The sequence below is a fragment of the Eptesicus fuscus genome, chromosome 20 (genome assembly GCF_027574615.1).
Source record: "Eptesicus fuscus isolate TK198812 chromosome 20, DD_ASM_mEF_20220401, whole genome shotgun sequence".
NCBI lineage: Eukaryota > Metazoa > Chordata > Mammalia > Chiroptera > Vespertilionidae > Eptesicus > Eptesicus fuscus.
This window is the reverse complement of record NC_072492.1, coordinates 38,178,713-38,199,605: the sequence shown is the minus strand read 5'-3', so window position 1 is coordinate 38,199,605 and position 20,893 is coordinate 38,178,713. Positions and strand designations below refer to the sequence as shown.

The following is a 20,893-nucleotide window of genomic DNA, read 5'->3' as shown; positions in this document are numbered from 1 at the left end:
TCCTTTCAACATTCCCATCCTTAAGGCAGGTAATTAATAGTCATATTGCAAAGAACATACTTAGAATTTCCTTTTTGAATTGCCAGAGATAAGAAAGCAATGTTATTATTTGGTAGTTAGACTTCTTTTCAGATAAAAAAATGGCATCACAAAGTGAATTCTCTTTTTTCACTCAGCAGACTAAAAATCTGAATGCATACCTGTTTTCTAAAATGTATTTTATCATTGAAGATATTTAAAAGAATGTACTCTAAGATGAAGAATGTGATGATGAATAAGTTGGGTTTAGTGCAGTTTTTTTCTTGTCTATAAAACCATTTAACCCCCCTGTACACAACTAATTCCTTTTAAAGAAAAAAAATTGAAATGTAAGTTGTGTAAGATTTATTTTTAAGCTGTACAGTGTCTCTTTTTGTATAGTTAACACACTACCAAATGTCTTTAGATATCCCTGTCCTACGGATATTTTCAATAGCCACTAACTTTGCCTGGTATAATACGGGGATTATACATTGGCATGGCAATTTAAAGCAGGTTCTTGTTGGTGCACAGCACAAATTAGTTATGTATAGGGATGGTAGTTTTTTCATCTTTAGTTGTCTCTGATACAGCTTATACGAAATAATTGTTCTGTTAATTGACTATACCACTCTAATTGCAAAAAATGTTGAAGCTGTTTTATTGACATTCTGAATGCTTCTAAGTAAATATAACTTTTTAAAATAAAATAAAGAGAATGTACTGTATGTTCTAAAGATAATTATAAAAAGTAATCCGCCCTGCCTGTGTGGCTCAATGGTTGAGTGTCAACCTGTGAACCAGGAGATCACGGTTCCATTCCCAGTCAGGGCACATGCACAGGTTGCTGGCTTGATCCCGAGTAGGAGGTGTGCAGGAAGCAGCTGATCAGTGATTCTCTCTTATCATTGATATTTCTCTCTCTCTCTCTCTCTCTCTTTCCCTCTCTCTCCCTCTCTCTCCCTCTCTCCCTCTCTCCCTCTCTCCCTCTCTCCCACCCTCCCACCTTCCTCTTTGAAATTAAAGAAGTAGTCCTTAAAACATTATGAGATATTAAAATTAGGTGACATAGAGCCTTTCAGTGTAATTATTAAAAGGACTCAGTACTTGTGGCATGTGTGTTAAAGAATTGACATTACTGTACTTTGTGGCACCTTTAATTTTTTAATTTAAGGAGATGTAAAAATCATACTGATTTTTTTGCTTCACTATTTTCAAAGGTGCATATGGTTTTTCTCATAATGTGGCACCTCTTCAAGGATAGTTAAATTGTTGTTTGAAGGTCATTCTATTGGTGATAAAGGAGACTTTATAGATAAAAGAACTAAATGATTTCCACCACAAGAAAGTAGTAAATATGGTTCAGGTCTAGCTAGTCAGACTTTTTATATCAGTGTCAGTCGACTTGCTACAGTAAACATAATCCTTCTATAAAATCTCTCAAGTTCTTGATTTCTGTTTAGCCAAAGTGGAAGAGCGCCTTCATATGACCAGTCAAACTATGGTCAACAAGATTCGTATGGCCAGCAGTCAGGCTATGATCATCATCAAGGTTCATATGATGAGCAGTCAAATTATGATCAGCAGCATGATTCCTATAATCAAAACCAGCAGTCATACCATTCACAAAGGGAAAATTACAGCCACCACACACAAGGTAAGATATACTTACCTCTTTTTTTTATTTCTCTACTTACAGAATTACTTACATATTGAGTTTTGGATTAAAAGACCCAAATAGGAGCCCTGGCCAGTGTGGCTCAGTTGGTTGGAGCATCGTCCCATACACCAAATGGTTGCTGGGTTCAATTCCGGGTCAGGGCACATACCTGGATTGCAGGTTCGATCCCCAGTTGGGTTGTGTATGGAAGGCAACCAGTCGATGTTTCTCTATCACGTTGATGTTTTTTTCTCTCTCTCTAATCAGTAAGCATGTCCTCAGGTGAGGATTTAAAAAAAAAATCCACAAAACCCAAATAGGATTTTAACTGTAAAAATTTGGAGTGACTGTGACCTATTTTCTCTCTCATGGCTATCAAAATTAGTTTATTAGATTCCTATTTCTGAGCTTCTTGGAGATTCCCAAATGGTCACATGACTTTTTGATTGCTGATACATTAATTTCCTTTTTGTCTCAGACAACTTGGATCATTTGGCAAATGCTGCTGCTACCAGTTCTTTTGGAAGTGGTAGTATACTTGATTTGGGGAAATTATGATTCTATATTAGCTTTCTCTGACCTCATCTAAGAAGGACCAGTCATTCCTTCTTCTTGTTTTCCGATAGCACATTATATGTACAACTGATAGCTAGGAATCTGTCCTTGCCAAGAAAAGGCAAAAGTTCAGTTTTATTTATTTTTGTACCTTCATTGCCTAGTATAGGGCTTGGTTCATGAATAATTAAGTGAGTGAGTAAGTGAATGAGTAAAAGTAGACGCTCATTTACTGAATATCTTTTAAATTTATACGTGGAGAGTTAAACTTTTAAAATATTTTTTAAAATTGACTTTTAGAGAGTGAGGAAGGGATAGGGAGAGAGAGAGAGAAACATCGATGTGAGAGAAACATGGACTGGCTGCCTTCTGCATGCTACATGCACACTGGGGATCCAGCCTGCAACCTGGGCTTGTGCCCTGACTGGGAATCGAACTAGCAACCTCTTGGTGCATGGGTCGACGTTCAATCACTGAGCCACACTGGCTGGGCACACTGAATATCTTTTTCAGTGAACATATGCATTGAATATTTTTTTCAGTGAATGTGTGCACTGAGTATCTCTCAGTTTGAAAATCCAGTTATTTCTGGTCCATGCTTAATTTGCATTTAAGTATTTTTGAGGTCAAGAAAGTAATAACTTTTCAGATTTGGGTTATGCTTTTCATCTAATTTATTAGGGTTTTGTACCTATTGTTGTACTTGAACTTAAACTGTTCTACATCACCATCACCATTTTTCTGTCTGACTTTAATTGTTTGACACAAATATAATTCCTGAACACATTTAATTCCAGATGGTTTTATGATGGCTTGCATTTGAGTTCTGTTCACATATGCCATTTTCCAAAGGACATATAGTGTGACCTAAAGAGCCATTTAAGATTGTTGTGGGAAGTCTGTGTCTGAAAGCAGAATAGTAGTTAGTTATTTACGTACATATTATTTTCTTTTTTATAGATGACCGTCGTGATGTGAGTAGGTATGGAGAAGATAATAGAGGATATGGCGGGTCACAGGGAGGAGGTAGAGGGCGTGGGGGATATGACAAGGATGGAAGAGGTCCTATGACAGGATCAAGGTAAGTTTTCAGGTATAAATGTCTACATTTCTTCTCTCTTTCTTTTTTAATTTTAATTTTGGTTGTTACTTGGCTGGTTTAATTCCAGCATCTAATGTAGTTAAGAGGCTTTAAAGAGGTTATGTTGTAGAGAAGAGGGCAAAAATTCAAAATTTATTTTCAGTCTTAAGATGTCGCATAAATTACCTTAGAATAGGTTTATGTTAGCAGTTGCTAGTTCGATTTATATGGTGTATATTAAACACCAGTGGATGAAAGTCCCCTACTATGGAGACCTAATTATGTTTTTCCTGCCAGAGCTTTAGAATCTAAATGTTAAAAGATGGCTCTGAGAAATCCAAGCATTTTGTTTGTAAAAAATAAAAGGTAAGTTAATTGTAGATTGGAGGGCAGAGAGGCTTTTCTTTAATCTTGAATCCTCTTGGGAAGGGAAAATATTAGAAGGCAATAGCAGAGTATAAAAATGGGGTTGGTGAGAGATTTAATGTAGCCATACCATTTTGTTCCTCTTCTTTAGTAAATAAATATTGAAATAATAAGTGCAAAATCACATACCATTGTGTATTTTGTCTAGAATAAAACTGTGAAAAAGGAATGACTTTGTAACTCAGCTTTTCTATCTCCATTGCCACTATTATCAAGCTTGATATTTACTGTGGCATATGTTATGAAAGCTGGTTTTAAAATTGCATTTAAGTTATCTGTAAATTTAGCACTTTGACCATAAAAACAATAATGAAAAAGTAGTTGTCATTTATTGTCCTCAGATGAGGTGTGTAGGTTATAAAGTTGTGTGTAAAATACACAGGCTTAAAAGATAGTTTATATTCCTTGGGAATTGAAATTGTCAGTGGCTTGTTAACTAACAATAATATATCAGTACTAGTTTACTCTTGTCCTTTTGGGACTGAGCCGAGTGTCTGCCCTGCAGTGACCTGAGAAACACAGCCAGTTATGCATAGCACTGTTATTTCTTTAAGTGAGCCAGGAATTTGATCTCACTGACTTAATATTTTTTATGTTTAGTGTACATTGCTTTGATATGGCAAAACAAGAATCTAAACATAATTGATAAACTTTTTATAAGACTTAAACATTAAAAGCCTTTTTATTGATAGCCAAGATCAAATTACTAAGGTAAAACAAGTATATTGTATGCCTCTTCATTGTCAAAGAGAGCAGTCAGCCATCATTTGTATGTAAATGAACAAAGTAAAGTGGCAATGTAAAGTGACACAGTGCTTACCTAATAGCCTCCCTCCTACCTTAAAACAGAATTCCAAATAAGATAACCAACAGGCATATTTAATTTTCCAATTAATATGTTTTGGATAATTGTCTGCCTTGGAATGCTCTACATTTATAGTATATCACAGGTTTAATTTTCTTCGTAAGGAAGCTATAATTATGTCTGAATGATAGAAGAAAAGTCTTTATATAATTTCATCTTGAAGAGATGACATTTAAGAATCAGAGCTGAAAGGACCTTGAATGATCCTCCTGATAAAGGAGTGATGATCCATACCATAACCAACCCAGAAGTTATGTTTTAAAACACTTTATAACCTATTTGGCAACATATTTCAGTATAAGTTTTAGTCCATATGCTGAATCAGGTACTAAGTTCTTGATTTTCATAGCTTTTTATTTAGTCTTAGAACCTCTTTAAATGAAATCTTATGCAGGAGCCCACTATATATTAATTAGGTCAAAATGCCAATCTGGTTCATGTCAGGGTAGGAATGGGGGAGGGATCTTGCCCAATTTCTGTCTACTCGAGGCAACCCTTCAGCCAATAAATAGAAACCCATATGGAATGTGATAATTATTCTCTGTATTGGGTTGGCAAACTTTTTATGTGAAAGGCCACATAATAAATAATTTAAGATTTTGCAGGCCATACGGTTTCTCTTGCAGCTACTCAGCTGTTCCCTTGTAGCATCAAAGCAGCCTTAGACAATATATAAATGAATAAACATGATTGTGTTCCAATAAAACTTCATTTATGGGAAACTGAAATTTGAAATTCATATACTTTCATTGTGTCACAATATCTTTCTCAAAGATGTGCTTAAAAAAAGTCCATTTGTAGTATTTTGAAATAAAATAAAAATGCTCAGTTTTAGAATTTTTTCACAAGTGGTTTTACATGTAAGTACCAAAATACCCAAACATTTGTTGTTAGTCTTCATTAACACTTGCATTTGTGTTTCTATTCATCTTACTTAAAAATAGCAAGGTTGAAAATATGATCCTTTTGGGGCTGTGTGAAGGATATCTTGCATTAATTGGGTTTATATTTGAAGAACAGGGTGAGAGGGATGTGGTAAAGGATGGGACACTCATAGACTCAGGTTGTATGATTGCTTGACTGGAGGAAGAATTCAGACAAAAAGGAAACTGTCAGTTTCCCATATATGCAAGAGAAATGTGAACGTTATAGAGATTATAGGAAACAGTATTTTGCTTTGAAAAAGCAGTTGCAGCAAAAAAAGATTGAATTTCTAATTGTCATCTAAAATTGATCACTGACATCTTAGTGGATTAGAAGTTTAAGGCCATAAATTCTCTGTTTTCAACTTCAGTGTTGTGATGAATGCATTACAAAAATGCCAGAACTTTATAGATAACAGTTTTTCATTAGTATGTCATCAAGTTAAAATAACTGTTACAGGCTTTAATATCTGAAGCCTAAAATAAGTTTTTTTTTTTTTTAAATTTCCAATGTCTTACAAAAGTTTGTGGTGAGCTCTCTTAAAAATTTGCATATGTTCTGGTGATTGTCTAGAACAATGTTGCTCAATCTATATATAGAAAAGCCTAATATGCTAAGTGTCCGACTGAGCGGTCGACCGGTTGCTATGGAATGCACTGACCACCAGGGGGCAGATGCTCTGACGGGTAGGTTAGCTTGCTGCTGGGGTCTGGCCAATCGGGACTGGGCAAGATGGCCCTGATTGGTCCCGATAACCAGCCAGGCAGAGGGACTCCACCTGTGCACAAATTTTGTGCACCAGGCCTCTAGTAGAAATATAATGTGTGTCACAAATCTAAGCCACATATGTAATTTTAAATTTTCTAGTAGTCAAATAAAAAAATAGGTGAAGTTAATATATTTTATTTAATGTATCCAAAATATTTAAGTAATCAGTATAAAAAATAGTGTACATTCTTTTTTTCATACTAAGACTTTGAAATCCATTTTGTGTTTTACATTTAGACTACCTTTCAATTTAGACTATCCCACATTTCAAATGGTCAACAGCTAAATATGACTAGGGAATAATGTATTGGACAGTATAACTCTACTACAGTGATGGCGAACCTATGACACGTGTGTCAGCACTGACACGCGTAGCCATTTCTGATGACATGTGGCCGCTGAGGCGGCTGCATGCCAAGGATGAAACATTTGCTGCTCCTGAGGATGAAACATTTGCGAAATAATGATTTTTCCTCAAAGTGACACACTACCCAAGTTATGCTCAGTTTTTTGGCGAAGTTTGACACACCATGCTCAAAAGGTTGCCCATCACTGCTCTACAATATAGATTCTTGTCCTCCTGCAATATTGGTAAATGCTGAATCTAGAAAGCTTTTTTAAACACACATATAACACATGGGAGGAGATGAAACAAATATGGCTACTGTTGAGAATGCTATTTACATCCATTGAGTCATTTATATTTGGAATTAATGTTTGAGTTCTTTGTAGCTCAGATATTACATTTTGGCTTTACTAATATGAAAACTCAAGCACAGTATAGTTTGTTTGTTTTTAAACTAATCTTTTTCCAGTCTTAGCCAAGTCCCTTTTTCTCTCTAGATACTGAATTTTCTGGGAATAAAGATTACTGCATTGTTCTTTTACTCTTGGCAGTTTTGGCCCTTGAATAGATATATTTAGATATTTTTAAATTAAAGATTGGGAATAGAGATTCTGTCAAAGAACTTTTTTCTTCTTGATAAGCACCTGAAATTAAATCTGTCTTTTCTAAGCCCTACCCTAGGGTAGGCTGCTTATTGTGATTTTAAACTTGGGACAACCATTCCTGCAGTTAAGTGTATTCAGTTGGCCTGGTCGGTGTGGCTCAGTGGTTGAGCATCGACCTATGAACCCTGAGGTCATGGTTTGATTCCTGGTCAGGGCACATGCCCAGGTTACAGGCTCGTTCCCATCATCATTGATGTTTCTGTCTGTCTCCCTCTTCCTTCCTCTATGAGATCAATAAAAATACATTTTTTTTAAAAAGTATTCAGTTGGTTTCCTTATGCAGGGGGCATTCAGCTGTAACTTCGAGTATAAATACCTCTGCTGCTTCACCTTAAAATGTTCTTTCTTTAGGAATTTTTTTATGTGCACAAGTTTGCTTCCTTTTCAGGGAGGAAAACAAATTTGTTGTGGCAAAATCTTGACTCATAGATGTTCACATATGTTCATGTCTTAATTTGCTGGTGAGGCCTTAACTTAGTATATGGAAAAGGGACTTGTAAATTTACTGCAGATTTGAAAGAAAGATTCTTAATCATAAGCCGATCCTCTGTTAAATAATAGTACTGCCTGAGGTTTATTTACTGTATTCAATGTAATAATTTCTTATAAGAGATTATAATATAGCAAATATGGAATTTTCTAATAAGAAAAGAGAAAAATGATTGAAACATTTGAAGTTGGAAGAAAACGTTTTTAGATCATCTAGACTAGTGGTTCTCAAACTTTAATGTACATATTAATTTATTGGGGATCTTATTAAAATGCAGATTCTGATCATTACGTCTAGGGTGAGGCCCAAGATCACGCTCTTTCGAGACTTAGGCAGGCTCAGTTTATGCTGCTGTTCCATGGATGGCCCTTTGAGTAGCAAGGATAGAGACCCTTATTTTGTAAAGGAAGAATCTGAAGCCGAGGGAAAAATTAGTGTTGTCCAAATTTTCAAGATTGATTAGTGATAGTTAAGACTATCCTGGCCGGTGTGGCTCAGTTGGTTGAGTGTCGTCCCATGCACTAAGAGGTAGCAGGTTTGATGCCCTGTCAGGGCACATGTCCCGGTTCAATCCCAGTAGGGAGTGTGCAGGAGGCAGCTGATTGATGTTTCTCTCTCATCATTGATGTTTCTATTTCTCTCCCTCTCCCTTTTTCTTTCTAAAATCAATAAAAACATATTAAAAAAAAAAAAAAGACTATACCCTGACTCTTAGTTTGAAGACTAGTACTAGGTGTTTACGTATTTAAGGTGTGGTAAGTGTTTCCATATTTATGGATATTATGTTGAAATCTTCAGCTGCTATATTTTCTAAGGAAATGCTCAGTAAAGATGACTTAAATTGAAATGCCACTCACTATATGAGGGAATAGGAAATTATAAACCTATTCAAATGTCATTTGTTTTATATCCCTTTTATTTTGCAGTGATATGTCCTTTTTAAAAATTGTTGAAAGTTATATTGCTGGTCATAATACAAATTATAGGAATTAGCTGATGTATGAAATTACATGTTTTCTTTTGGCCATATAAACAGTTTGGTACTCAGTTAAGACGACAGCAAAATAATTAAGAGTATTTCTTTCAGTATTTACTTGTGAAAATTGCCTATTTAAAAAAACCTACTTTATCCTGGGACTTTAACTCCCTCACGTAGGAATATGAACTAAAATAAACATTTTCACTGGTTCTTTTCTCATCATTTTTTGAAATTCTAATGATCATCTTCGAAGAAACCTGAGATATTTTGGTTTCTAATAATAAGATTTTTAGCAGTTTAATCTCAAGAACTCTTTTGGCTTATTTTCCTTTTTAGGCTTCCTGAAAATCAAATAGAATAAATAGCATATTAAGATGTATGTATCTAAGCTGATTGCAAGAGGTAATTTTTTTATATCAAGTTAGTAGAATAGATTAATGATAAAGGAAGACTAACTTTCTCATAATTTAGTCAGAGTGGTTTTTCTCTGGATGGCTTAGAAAAGCCACCTAGAGGGCATGGTTATGCCCAGAGGCTTTTTAGTAGTGAAGAGACATTAGTATATTGGATTAGTTTCTTGGGTTACAGCAGAAGATTAGTACTAGTAGTAGTAGATTAGGTATCACCATCTGAAAACTTTGTGTTTTAATTTCCATTTCAGCACTTGAATCTTAGAGGATTACTTAATTCAGTCAAGAGAAACAAGCTTTCAGTGTATGGATGTTTAGAGTTTCTTAAGAGAGATCTTAGATTCTTACATAAAGCTGTGCACATAAGGACCGTTGACTTATCTGACAGTGGAAATTTGCCAAATAAGTCATTTTCTTGTGGGAAGTTGCAGTATTGGAGTGTATTGCATTCTGTCTGATACAGTCTACCAAATGGTGTACAGAACATTTAACAACATGAACCTCAGTAGCTCTGCTGTGAAGAGATCCTACTACATTATAGTGGGTATGGAGTAAGTGGGCAATTTTAAGTTAAACCTTTTTTTAATGCTCATTTTATCAGCTTTTAGAATGATTTGCAATTTTAAGACTGCTTTCATTCAGGCTTACTTTCATGTATATTTGTACCACACTTATTTTTTAAATCATTTTTTATTTTTCAATTAACAGTTGATATACAGTATTGTATTAGTTTCAGGTGTACACCTCAGTGATTAGATATTATATAACTTACTAAATGATCATTCTGATAAATCTCATACTCATCTGACACCATCCATAGTTTTTAGAATATTACTGTAACTACCTTCCCCTTTTTCTTCATCTCATAAAACCTATTTTGTATCAGAATAAAATACACTAAAGTTTTTATCTCTCCTATTCTGCTGTCAAAATCTTAACCTTGCTTTATGTTGTTCTTCTATTTTTTATCTCCTTGGAAAGATTGTTTCTCTGGCATTCTTCATGCTGTGCCTCCAGCTTTAAGTTATGATTTGAATAGTATCCCTTTGGCTTGGGGTTGGGAAGACTTTAAATAAGTATATTATAGATATGTTCTGTAATACACTTGAAAAGACACGCTTGTGGAAATAGATAATTGGGAAAACACTTAGGTAAAAACAACATTTTGAAGTTTATGAAGTGGAATTTACTGGAAAGTTAGAGGTGCTACTGTTTTCCTAGGTGCTCTACTTGTGACAGTTAAGTGTAGATTGAGCCCAGGGCTCAGCACATTAGAGACTTAAGGAAGAAATCATTTCTTCAATTTTTCCTCTGCAGTGGTGGTGACCGCGGTGGCTTCAAAAATTTTGGTGGTAAGTGCTGAGTATCCCAAAATGTTTCAGTGGAAATGCTATATAAATCTAAAAGCCACCAATATCTCGCAGATGCAGTCTAAGCCCTTTCTTACTCGGTTGAGGCTGGTGTGTGTTGTGTGCTTTAAAAAAATAGATTCTCTCTATATACATGTATATATATCAAAGAAAACATTAAAAAGCCAAAGTTGATCTCAGTCCAATGGATTTCTACACAGTGAATTTGCATGAAAGAGTCTATGGTGACCAATGAATAAGACCTTCACTGGATTTTGAACTACATTTTTTAAGTAAAGGTAGCTGACATGGTGTTTTTAAATTACTAGGGTTTTCTAATCAGCCTTCACAACCAGAGCTTAACAAAAGTGATATTAGCATAATGCCAAAGTTGCAGGTGTTGTTTGGGACATATTGACATTCATCTTGATTTCTTAAACTTTTAATAAAACTTAATTTATATATTTACTTTATAAATCTGTGATGGTTGACTTGTTTCAAGGATTTTGGAAGTATTGACTTTTCATGCCTTGGTTATTATTTCTGTTTTATAATAGTTTCTAATGAGTTGTCTTAAATAGCTTTTCTTTTTTTTTTCTCTTCTTTTTCTTAGGTCACAGGGATTATGGACCCAGACCAGATGCTGGTAAGGTTTATGATAATTTATAACTTTGCCTTTAAGAGAATGTTAATTTTCCACTTTTTTCAAGGGAAAGGTGTGTTTGGAGGAGTTAGTGCAGGAGAAAGATTTAATTTGATAGTACTGCCAGAACTGGGGAGCTTTACTTCTAAAGACATACCAGAAAGAAAAATTTAGGGAGATTGATTGGAAAGTTTGCTGCAAAAAATTATGTTTATGCTTTCCTATGTTCTGCTTTTTATATTGTGAAGAAATAATTTGATTTTGTACTGCTAATTAGTATTCTTTCTTTAATCAGATTTGAGAGAATTGGTATCATTAGAAGTAGAAAAGCTTTGCTTATGAAACAATAACATTGGATTGGTAGTCTCCTTAAGAAACCTGAATTCATACATAAGAGAATTGTCTTACTCTGGGCACGAGTCACTAATTTCATGTGGCTTTTTATTTTTAAATGAAATTCCAAGGCTACATGGAGCCTTTTGAAAGTTATGATTTAAATTATATTTATTGATTGATTTTTAGAGAGAGAGAAACATTGATTTGTTGTTCCACTTATTTATGCATTCATTGGTTGTTTCTGTATGTGCCCCTACTGGGGATTGAACCTATACCCTGGCATATTGGGATGATGCTCTAACTAACTGAGCTACCTGGCCAGGCCTGAAAGTTATGATTTAGAGACTTAAAATCTTTGAGACAAAAAATTTTAATATATATTGAAATCAGAACTTTTGTTTTTATTAAGATGCCAAAGTATTCTATATGGATGGCAATTTCTGAATTATCCCTTGATGGACTGAATTTTTTACATCTTTCTTACTTTGTTGTACTAATCCAAAAGTTTTCATGTAAGGTAAGGTGTGTGTCAAGGTGCCCCTACCCTCTGGTATATACAAAGCTTTTTGCAGTGGATGGGGAAACCACCAATTCTGCCTAGCTTGCTTGGAGGTCCAAAGTGCTAGATTTGGGGACTTTTCCACTGGAGATCATTAAAAGTATTGATTAGCCATAAAGAATTAAAGCTCTTCAAAGAAAGGAGTGCAAATTTATAAATTTTCTTCATCTCTTCATGAGCGTTAGTCCTGTATCTGAACCTAAAGAGTCAGATTTGTAAGATCTCTCTCTCTTTTTTTTTAGATCTCTCTTAATTGGTCTTAGGTAATTTACATAGTGTGTGGACTTGATCCACTTTACCTTAAGTTTAGTTGTAAGAATTGACCAAATAATGAATGTGACCACTTTGCATGTTTTATATAAGGTTTTTCTTACATTGATCCTTTTTCCTTTTGGTCATAGAAACAGTTGAATATTGGACAATAAATTATTGTTCTTGATTACTAAGCAGGATGTAGTAAAACCAAGGACTATGTAAAATTAACCATAATTTTTTTTCCCTTAGATTCAGAATCTGATAATTCAGATAACAACACAATCTTTGTGCAAGGACTTGGGGAGGGTGTGTCAACAGATCAAGTGGGGGAGTTCTTTAAACAGATAGGAATTATCAAGGTGAGTGAAAAGTATGGCTTATGTTAAAAATCTCACAGTCATTAACATATTCTGGTTAAAATACATAGATTACATAATAAGCCTATACTCTAGTAAGGCTTGGCTCTCTCTCTTTTTTTTTAATATATTTTATTGATTTTCCACAGAGAGAAAGGGGGAGAGGGATAGAGAGCCAGAAACATCGATGAGAGAGCAACATCGACCAGCTGCCTCCTGCACCCCCCCCCACCGGGGATGTGATCGCAACCAATGCACATGCCCCTGACCGGAATCGAACCTGGGACCCTCAGTCCGCAGACCGACGCTCTATCCACTGAGCCAAACCGGTTTCGGCTTGGCTCTTTTAATAAAATTTTTATTTATTGATTTAAGAGAGAGAGAGAGAGAGGGAGAGAAACATCACTTTGTTGTTCCATTTATTTATGGTAATACTGGTTGATTCTTGTATGTCCCCCAACTAGGGATTGAACCCAAAACCTTGGTGTATCAGACGACCCTCTAACCAATTAAGCTACCCGCCCAGGGCCAGGGCCAGGGCCAGGGCTAGCCTTGTCTCTTAAAATTCATTGATGTACATGCTCACCACTTGTATGCAGGCATTTGCTAAATACATTAAGATTTTATTCCTTGCTTGTGTTTACCTTTCCACAGCCTTTCACAGCTTCAGCTTTTAATCTTAGGGCTCTAAAAATAGTCTCTGGCCCAGCAGGTGTGCCTGAGTGGTTGAGCATCGACCCACCCATCAAGAGATCACTGGTGTGCTGGCCCTAAACCATTTGTAGATGACCTGCTTCTGGGTCTGGGTTTTGTACTTAGCAGAGCAGCTCCCTCGCTGCGATCTGTTGAAAGTCAGCCCTCGACACAAGGGTTTGTAAAAAGAAAAAAAAGTCAAACTATAAAAAGAGAGAGAGAGAGAGAGAAAGAGAGAGAGAAATATCACTGGTGTGATTCTCTGTCAGGGCACATGCCCAGGTTGTGGGCTTGATCCCAGGAGGGGACATTCAGGAGGCAGCAGATTGATGATGTTCCACTCTCATCAATGTTTCTATCTCTCTATCCTTCTCCCTCCCTCTCTCTCTCAAATCAATAAAAACATATTTTAAAAAAATAAAATATAAACAGTCTGACTAGCACCTAAAATTGTGAGAACCAAATGAGATTGTGAGAACATTTTATAGATTCTGAAATACAAATAAATGCAAACTCAAGTTGTTATAAAACACTAGAGGCCCGGTGCATGAAATTTGTGCATGGCGGGGGGGCTGGGGGGGGCGTTATGTGTCCCTCAGCCCAGCCTGCACCCTCTCCAATCTGGGACCCCTCGAGGGATGTCCAACTGCCCATTTAGGCCCGAACCCAGTGGGATCAGGCCTAAACGGGCAGTTGGACTTCCCTCTCACAATCCAGGACTGCTGGCTCCCAACCACTCGCCTGCCTGCCTGCCTGATTGCCCCTAACCTGCTTCTGCCTGCCAGCCTGATCACCCCCTAACCACTCCCCTGCCAGCCTGATCGACACCAAACTTCTCCCCTCCTGGCCCATTTGCCCCTAACTGCCTTGCCCTGCAGGCCTGGTCACCCCTAACTGCCCTCCCCTGCCAGCCTGGTCACTCCTAACTGCTCTCCCTTGCCAGCCTGGTCGCCCCTAACTGCCCTCCCCTGCAGGCCTGGTCACCCCCAACTGCCCTCCTCTGCTGTCCCGGTCACTCCTAACTGCCCTCCTCTGCAGTCCTGAGAGCCCCCAACTTCCCTCCTTTGCAGGCCTGGTCCTCCCCAAACTGCTCTCCCCTGCAGGCCTGGTTCCTCCCATCTGCCCTCCCCTGCAGGCCTGGGTCCCTCCCAACTGCCCTCCCTTGCTGGCCTGATCACCCACAACTGCCCTCCCTTGCCAACCATCTTGTGGCAGCCATCTTGTGTCCACATGGGGGCAACCATCTTTGACCACATGGGGGTGGCCATCTTGTGGGTTGGAGTGATGGTCAATTTGCTTATTACCCTTTTATTAGATAGGATTTTTACTTTGGTATTTCATGTCTGTGATATATATTAGCCCAATATATAATGTTTTATAACTTTATTGTTTACTTCAGTGTGTTGTACGCTATTTGTTTCATGCAAATATTTTCATCTCTCAACTAGAAAGCATCCTTTAGAGCAGTGTTAGTAGATTGTAGCATTTGCTTGAAATCAGTTGGCAGTTGTCTTGTTTTGGGATAACTTATTATTTTTCCCTCTTCTTTGGAAGTTAAAACTTCTGAAGGAATTAATTACACATGAAATATGTAAAAAATTCACAATTCCGGTTAAGTAAAAATTCTCCTTTGTCTTCCACTCCCATCCTAGCCAAATCTGGTTTGTAATCTTAGTGGTGATGTATTAATTTGCTTAGTGAACATTCTTCCTGGTCTTTTTAATTTGTTTTACAAGGTATACATTTACATGAAGCAATATTTACTTTTTTTGGGCAGGGCTTGAGGGGGTTCAAAGAAATTCTACATAGATAAAACAGTATACTATGTATTATTTTTAGTTTGGTTTTCACTTAATGTGTCTTAGAGTATTTTCTTTTTTACAACTAGAGATAACTTCATTTTTATAAAAGGTACATAGTATTTTGTGAGCTTTAGTCTTATATCTGAATCTGAAGAGTGAGGTGTATGAATTCCTTAAAAATAATAAATGATAGGTTCCTGATCACTTTTTCTTAAAATACTAACACCAACTTGTTTGTTCCTCAGACAAATAAGAAGACTGGAAAACCAATGATAAATCTGTACACAGACAAGGACACAGGGAAGCCAAAAGGGGAGGCGACAGTGTCATTTGATGACCCTCCTTCAGCTAAGGCAGCCATTGACTGGTTTGATGGTATACCTCATTCATATAATTTCAACATGCCATTTGGATAAATGTTTCCTAGTGTTGAAGTCAAAATATGTTCTGGTAGACAGTGGTTATTTTCCTGTTTACTTTTTTTCTTTTTTTTTTTTCTTTTTTTTTATATTTTATTGATTTTTTTACAGAGAGGAAGGGAGAGGGATAGAGAGCCAGAAACATCAATGAGTGAGAAACATCGACCAGTGCCTCCTGCACACCCCCCACCGGGGCTGCGCCCGCAACCCATGTACATGCCCTTGACCGGAATCGAACCTGGGACCCTTCAGTCCGCAGACCGACGCTCTATCCACTGAGCCAAACCGGTTTCGGCTTTTTTTTCTTTTTAATATATTTTTATTTATTTCAGAGAGGAAGGGAGAGGGAGAGAGAAATAGAAACATCAATGATGAGAGAATCATTGATCAACTGCCTCCTGCACGCCTCCTACTGGGAATCAAGCCTGCGACCCAGGCATGTGCCATTGACCAGAATTGAACCTGGGACTCTTCAGTCAGCAGGGTGACGCTCTATCCACTGAGCCAAACCGGCCAGGGCTTCCTGTTTACTTTTATAGCTAATTTTATTTATTAAGAATACAGGCCAGATATTTTACATACCCTTAGAAATGAGATGAGTTTTCTCCTTGTTTTTGTCTAGAATATTTCCTTATATCATGCCTTAAGCTTTGAGGCCACACTGTTATAGATGTAGAGGTTTGGCCTGGTTGACACTATATTCTTTTAAAATTTAGATTAATTTTCTTTCAAATACAAAGTTAATTAAGGCATACTTAGAAGAAATAATAAGACTTTTTCCCACTGAAAATAAACTATGGAAAGTAGAAGAAAGCAACCATAGTTCTCAGATAACTGCTAATAATATTTCTTACTAACTTTCCAGTTTTTTTAAATGTATTTTAAAAGTAGTTTATCATTATATTACACATGTAATTTTGTCTTGTTCTTTTTTTGGGGGGTGGGGGCGTGTAAAGTTTTTTTATTGGAAAACAAATATACAAATTGGAATGGATTTGAGGCAAATTGTGCCGTGAACATATTTTAAGTGGCTAAACAAAGTTTAAAAAGCAAGTAACAATGAAATAAAGTGTTTCTGGTACAGGATCAGCAGTGCAAAAAAATAGTGTCTGAGTACCTGGATAATACACCTGTTTTGCAGTTGTGCAACTTTTAGGTATATATTGTTGACTGTCCATAGTCCACACACAGTTGTAACTCTATGCTTCAACAACATGCTGACAGTTCCTAAAGAAAACGACTTTAAAAAAGGCATAACGCTCTAGCTGGTTTGGCTCAGTGGATAGAGTGTTGGCCTGGGGACTGTAGGGTCCTGGGTTCAATTCCGGTCAAGGATACATGCCCGGGTTGCAGGCTCGATTCTCCCCCCACCCCCCGCGCCCCGTAGGGGGTGTGCAGGAGGCAGCCGATAAATGATTCTCTTTCATCATTGATGTTTCTATGTCACTCTCCCTTTCCCTTCCTCTCTGAAATCAATAAAAAATACATTTAAAAAAAAAGGCATAACCCAGATGTCTCCTCATTTGACCAGCTCCATCTAAGTTTAGATGTGCAGAAGGGCTTAGATATATCCAGAGTAAGCCCTTAATCAATTTTCTAAAATTGATTTGCTGTCATCATTTGTACAAGCTCTTCATAGTTTACTTGACCATCACTATCAATTGCTCCTCCCCTGATCATTTCATCAACTTCAACTGCTAACTTCTCTCCAAGGTTTGTCATCACATGACAAAGCTCTGCTGCACTAATATAGCAAGTGTCATCTTTATCAAACGCATGGAATTCTTCTCTAATTTCTCCTTCACTGTCTATGTCTTTCATTTTTCTTGCCATCACTGTCAGAAATTCTGGGAAGTCAGTTGTGCCATTACCATCAGCATCCACTTCATTAATCATGTCCTGTAACTGCTTCTGTGAGGTTCTGCCCAAGAGGCCTCATTATAGTTCCCAATTTCTTTGTTATAGTTCCATCACATTGTGTCAAATAGTGGAAAAGCTTCCTTGAATTCTGCAATCTGCTCTTCAGTCAGTTGGTCAGCCATGCTGCAAGTGCTCTGATCTCTGAGATGCCACCACACAACCACTCAGCGTGCCCGCTCTACTCCGACTTCGTGTTTTTTTTCACTTAACATTTTAACATAGTCATTTCCTCATATTATAAATTCCCCTGTGTTTTTCAAAACATAATTTTACTTCTTTACTTCTTTTAAGATGAGATTGTGATACCCTATGTCTTCTTGCCTCCATATTCTTTATGTTTTTATACTAATCCATCAGGCCCCCAACACCTTGCTCTTGAAGGCTGGGTCCATTTTCCCTCACTTCTGCTTTTTTACAGTTTCTGTGAATCATAAAGCAATTTCTTTTGCTCATGATATGTTGAAAAATTATTGTGCCATTTGCCCACAGGGTCTATGAACCTCTTAAATTGTAAGTCTATAGTTCATCTCTTACCAGGTCTTTTTACAGCTTTAAAAATACTGATCCTTGAATTGCTTCCTATGTCAAAGTGCATGTCATACCATCTGACATTGTGGAGGGTTGATTAGGGCTTTGTTCAGGGAGCCAAGGCTCTTGGGTTTAAAGCTATTTTATGAATCTTTGGGCATCTTTTCTGTATATGTCAGTTCTCTTATTTAATATAAAGTAAAAAGATTAATTTCTATATTTAAGGCCTAGGGCAGCAGAATTTGTGTATAGTGCATGTATGTATCACATATGCACACATTATTTTTAAAGATATTACTTGCATATGGTAAAAAAAAAGTCAAACAGTACCAAGAGTATATAGTAAAAAATGAGTTTCCTTTCTACCTTTGACTACCCCTTCCCTCATCAGTGGTCTCTTGTCCCCTATTGAGTCTGAAGTAAAATAGGCAGTGTATATACAAGCATATGTGTACATACATAAGTACATGTGCACACTTATGCATGTGTGTATACGCACACACACATTCCTTTTAAAAAAACAAACAATAGCAAACTATACACATTGCCCATGTAAAAATAGATTTTTATTTTATTTTTTGCTTAGTAATAAATGACTCTCCCAGTGACCGATCTGCTCTATTCAATAGATTATGTCATGTCTTAGCACTGTTACCTTGACTGTTTGGGAACACTAGTGTGCTTGAATTTCTGTGAGGACGTGTCACTTATTCCTCTGAAATTGAAATTACCCAAGACAGTTTACAGTTGTTGAGAAATGCAGATGTAGAGTAGCATTTCTTCAAAACCATTTTCTTTCTTCTTAGGGAAAGAATTTCATGGCAACATCATTAAAGTGTCCTTTGCTACCAGAAGACCTGAATTTATGAGGGGAGGTGGAAGTGGAGGTGGGCGGCGAGGTAAGATACTTGTTGCTTACTGTATTGTACAGAGGGTTTGAATTTGAGTGTATGTTCTGACCTATTGTGAGAACTTGCTATACCTCTTTCTCTCCCTTAGTCTTTTTCCTTCTGTTTTAAGGTGAGAGTGGATACTAAATAGGAGACTAGGTAAATAAGATGTAATATAGTACCTAAGAGAATAGTGGGAGAAGGTTGTAAATATCCCTTTGGAAAGCTGTATAGCAGTTTGTTATTAACCCTGAAATCAGGAGGCAGTCATTTAAATGACACCTAATTAGGTACTTAATTTGACCAGTTTGTAAGTTCCCTGATACAGTTACTGCTAGCTTGTTATTTCTGTTGGGTCTAATTCCTTAAATTTGGAATATGTCTTTTCACTTAACCTTTATCATTGAGATTCTCAAACTAAGGAAGGTATTACAGAAAAGTTTTAAGTGCATTATTGACACTATAAAGTGTGCCTGGGGTCTTTCTCACGTTTCCTGCCCCAAATTAAAGAATCATGGAGGCCTACCACAAGGGTGTGGGGCTATCCAGTTCATGGTAGGATACTCACTTGCTGTTAGTTCTTTCATCTGGTGCTTTTTCTCTGCTTAGTTAAGGTCTGCTGCTGATTTTTCCCTCTTCCTCCCCTATATTCCTCAGGCCGTGGAGGATATAGAGGCCGTGGAGGCTTTCAGGGGAGAGGTGGAGACCCCAAAAGTGGGGACTGGGTTTGCCCTAATCCGTAAGTATTCCATTTACTTTGGTAGGAGTAGAAGTTAGGATTGAGGTTGGAAGCTGCAGGTGGGAGTTCTGAATCCATTGGAAGCTATTGAACCTTTTTTATTTTCCTTCTCAGGTCATGTGGAAATATGAACTTTGCTCGAAGGAACTCCTGCAATCAGTGCAATGAGCCCAGACCAGAGGACTCTCGTCCCTCAGGAGGAGGTAGGTTAGCTCTTTGGGTCAGCCTTATTAGAATCTACATGGTGTTTGTCTTCTGACTAGCACTAAGGAAGCTTTACATTATTTTGCTGACCTCACTGGTTTCTATTTCTACCTTGCAGATTTCCGGGGAAGAGGCTACGGTGGAGAGAGGGGCTATAGAGGTCGTGGGGGCAGAGGTGGAGACCGAGGTGGCTATGGTGGAGACAGAAGTGGGGGTGGCTATGGAGGAGACAGAAGTGGGGGTGGCTATGGAGGAGACAGAAGTGGGGGTGGCTATGGTGGAGATAGAAGTGGGGGTGGTTATGGTGGGGACAGAGGAGGCGGCTATGGAGGAGACCGAGGCGGCTATGGAGGAGACCGAGGCGGCTATGGAGGAGACCGAGGCGGCTATGGAGGAGATCGAGGCGGCTATGGAGGAGATCGAGGCGGCTACGGTGGGGACCGAGGCGGCTACGGTGGGGACCGTGGAGGCTACGGTGGGGACCGTGGAGGCTACGGTGGGGACCGAGGAGGCTATGGTGGGGACCGAGGAGGCTACGGTGGAGACCGAAGTGGGGGGGGCTACGGAGGAGACCGTGGTTGTGGCGGTGGCTATGGTGGAGACCGAAGTGGAGGCTACGGAGGAGATCGGAGTGGTGGCAGCTATGGAGGAGACCGAGGTGGCTATGGAGGCAAAATGGGAGGAAGGTGAGTATTAGAACATAGTTTTTACCTCACTGCTCCTAGATTGTAAGGTTTTTTATTGTCCAGTGTTTTGGCACTTGAATTTCCCATTGACAATTCTGCCAGTAAGGATGGAGAAGATATTTAGTTCCCTCCTTAGCAGTTTCTAAAATTTATTGTTTTGGAAATTCTTACTCAAAATTCCTTATATTTGTACGTGTATGTGTGTATTATTCATTCCCATAGCTAAAGGTGATGAGATTGAGTGGTATTTGGAAACTGTGTAAATTAGGAATTTTTTTTTTTTTAATATATTTTATTTTTTTATTTTTTTTTAAATCAATTGGTTAT

General features: G+C 37.6%; 1 protein-coding gene and 1 pseudogene across 1 annotated transcript in view; one reads left to right on the top strand and one right to left on the bottom strand.

Moving 5' to 3' along the window:
• TAF15 (TATA-box binding protein associated factor 15) overlaps positions 1–20,138 on the top strand; it is a gene marked incomplete at its 3' end in the record, with an annotated part of 33,072 nt that extends 12,934 nt beyond the window's left edge. Inside the window, exons 6-15 of the mRNA XM_028128565.2 lie at positions 1,482–1,675; positions 3,194–3,314; positions 10,505–10,539; positions 11,150–11,182; positions 12,579–12,688; positions 15,426–15,555; positions 18,854–18,946; positions 19,595–19,676; positions 19,791–19,879; positions 19,999–20,138. Coding sequence (XP_027984366.2) covers positions 1,482–1,675; positions 3,194–3,314; positions 10,505–10,539; positions 11,150–11,182; positions 12,579–12,688; positions 15,426–15,555; positions 18,854–18,946; positions 19,595–19,676; positions 19,791–19,879; positions 19,999–20,138 — 1,027 coding nt within the window. The remainder of the gene's footprint in view (positions 1–1,481; positions 1,676–3,193; positions 3,315–10,504; positions 10,540–11,149; positions 11,183–12,578; positions 12,689–15,425; positions 15,556–18,853; positions 18,947–19,594; positions 19,677–19,790; positions 19,880–19,998) is intronic.
• On the bottom strand, positions 17,196–17,641 carry LOC114227156 (calmodulin-1-like; annotated as a pseudogene).
• Positions 20,139–20,893: the final 755 nt, after the last annotated feature.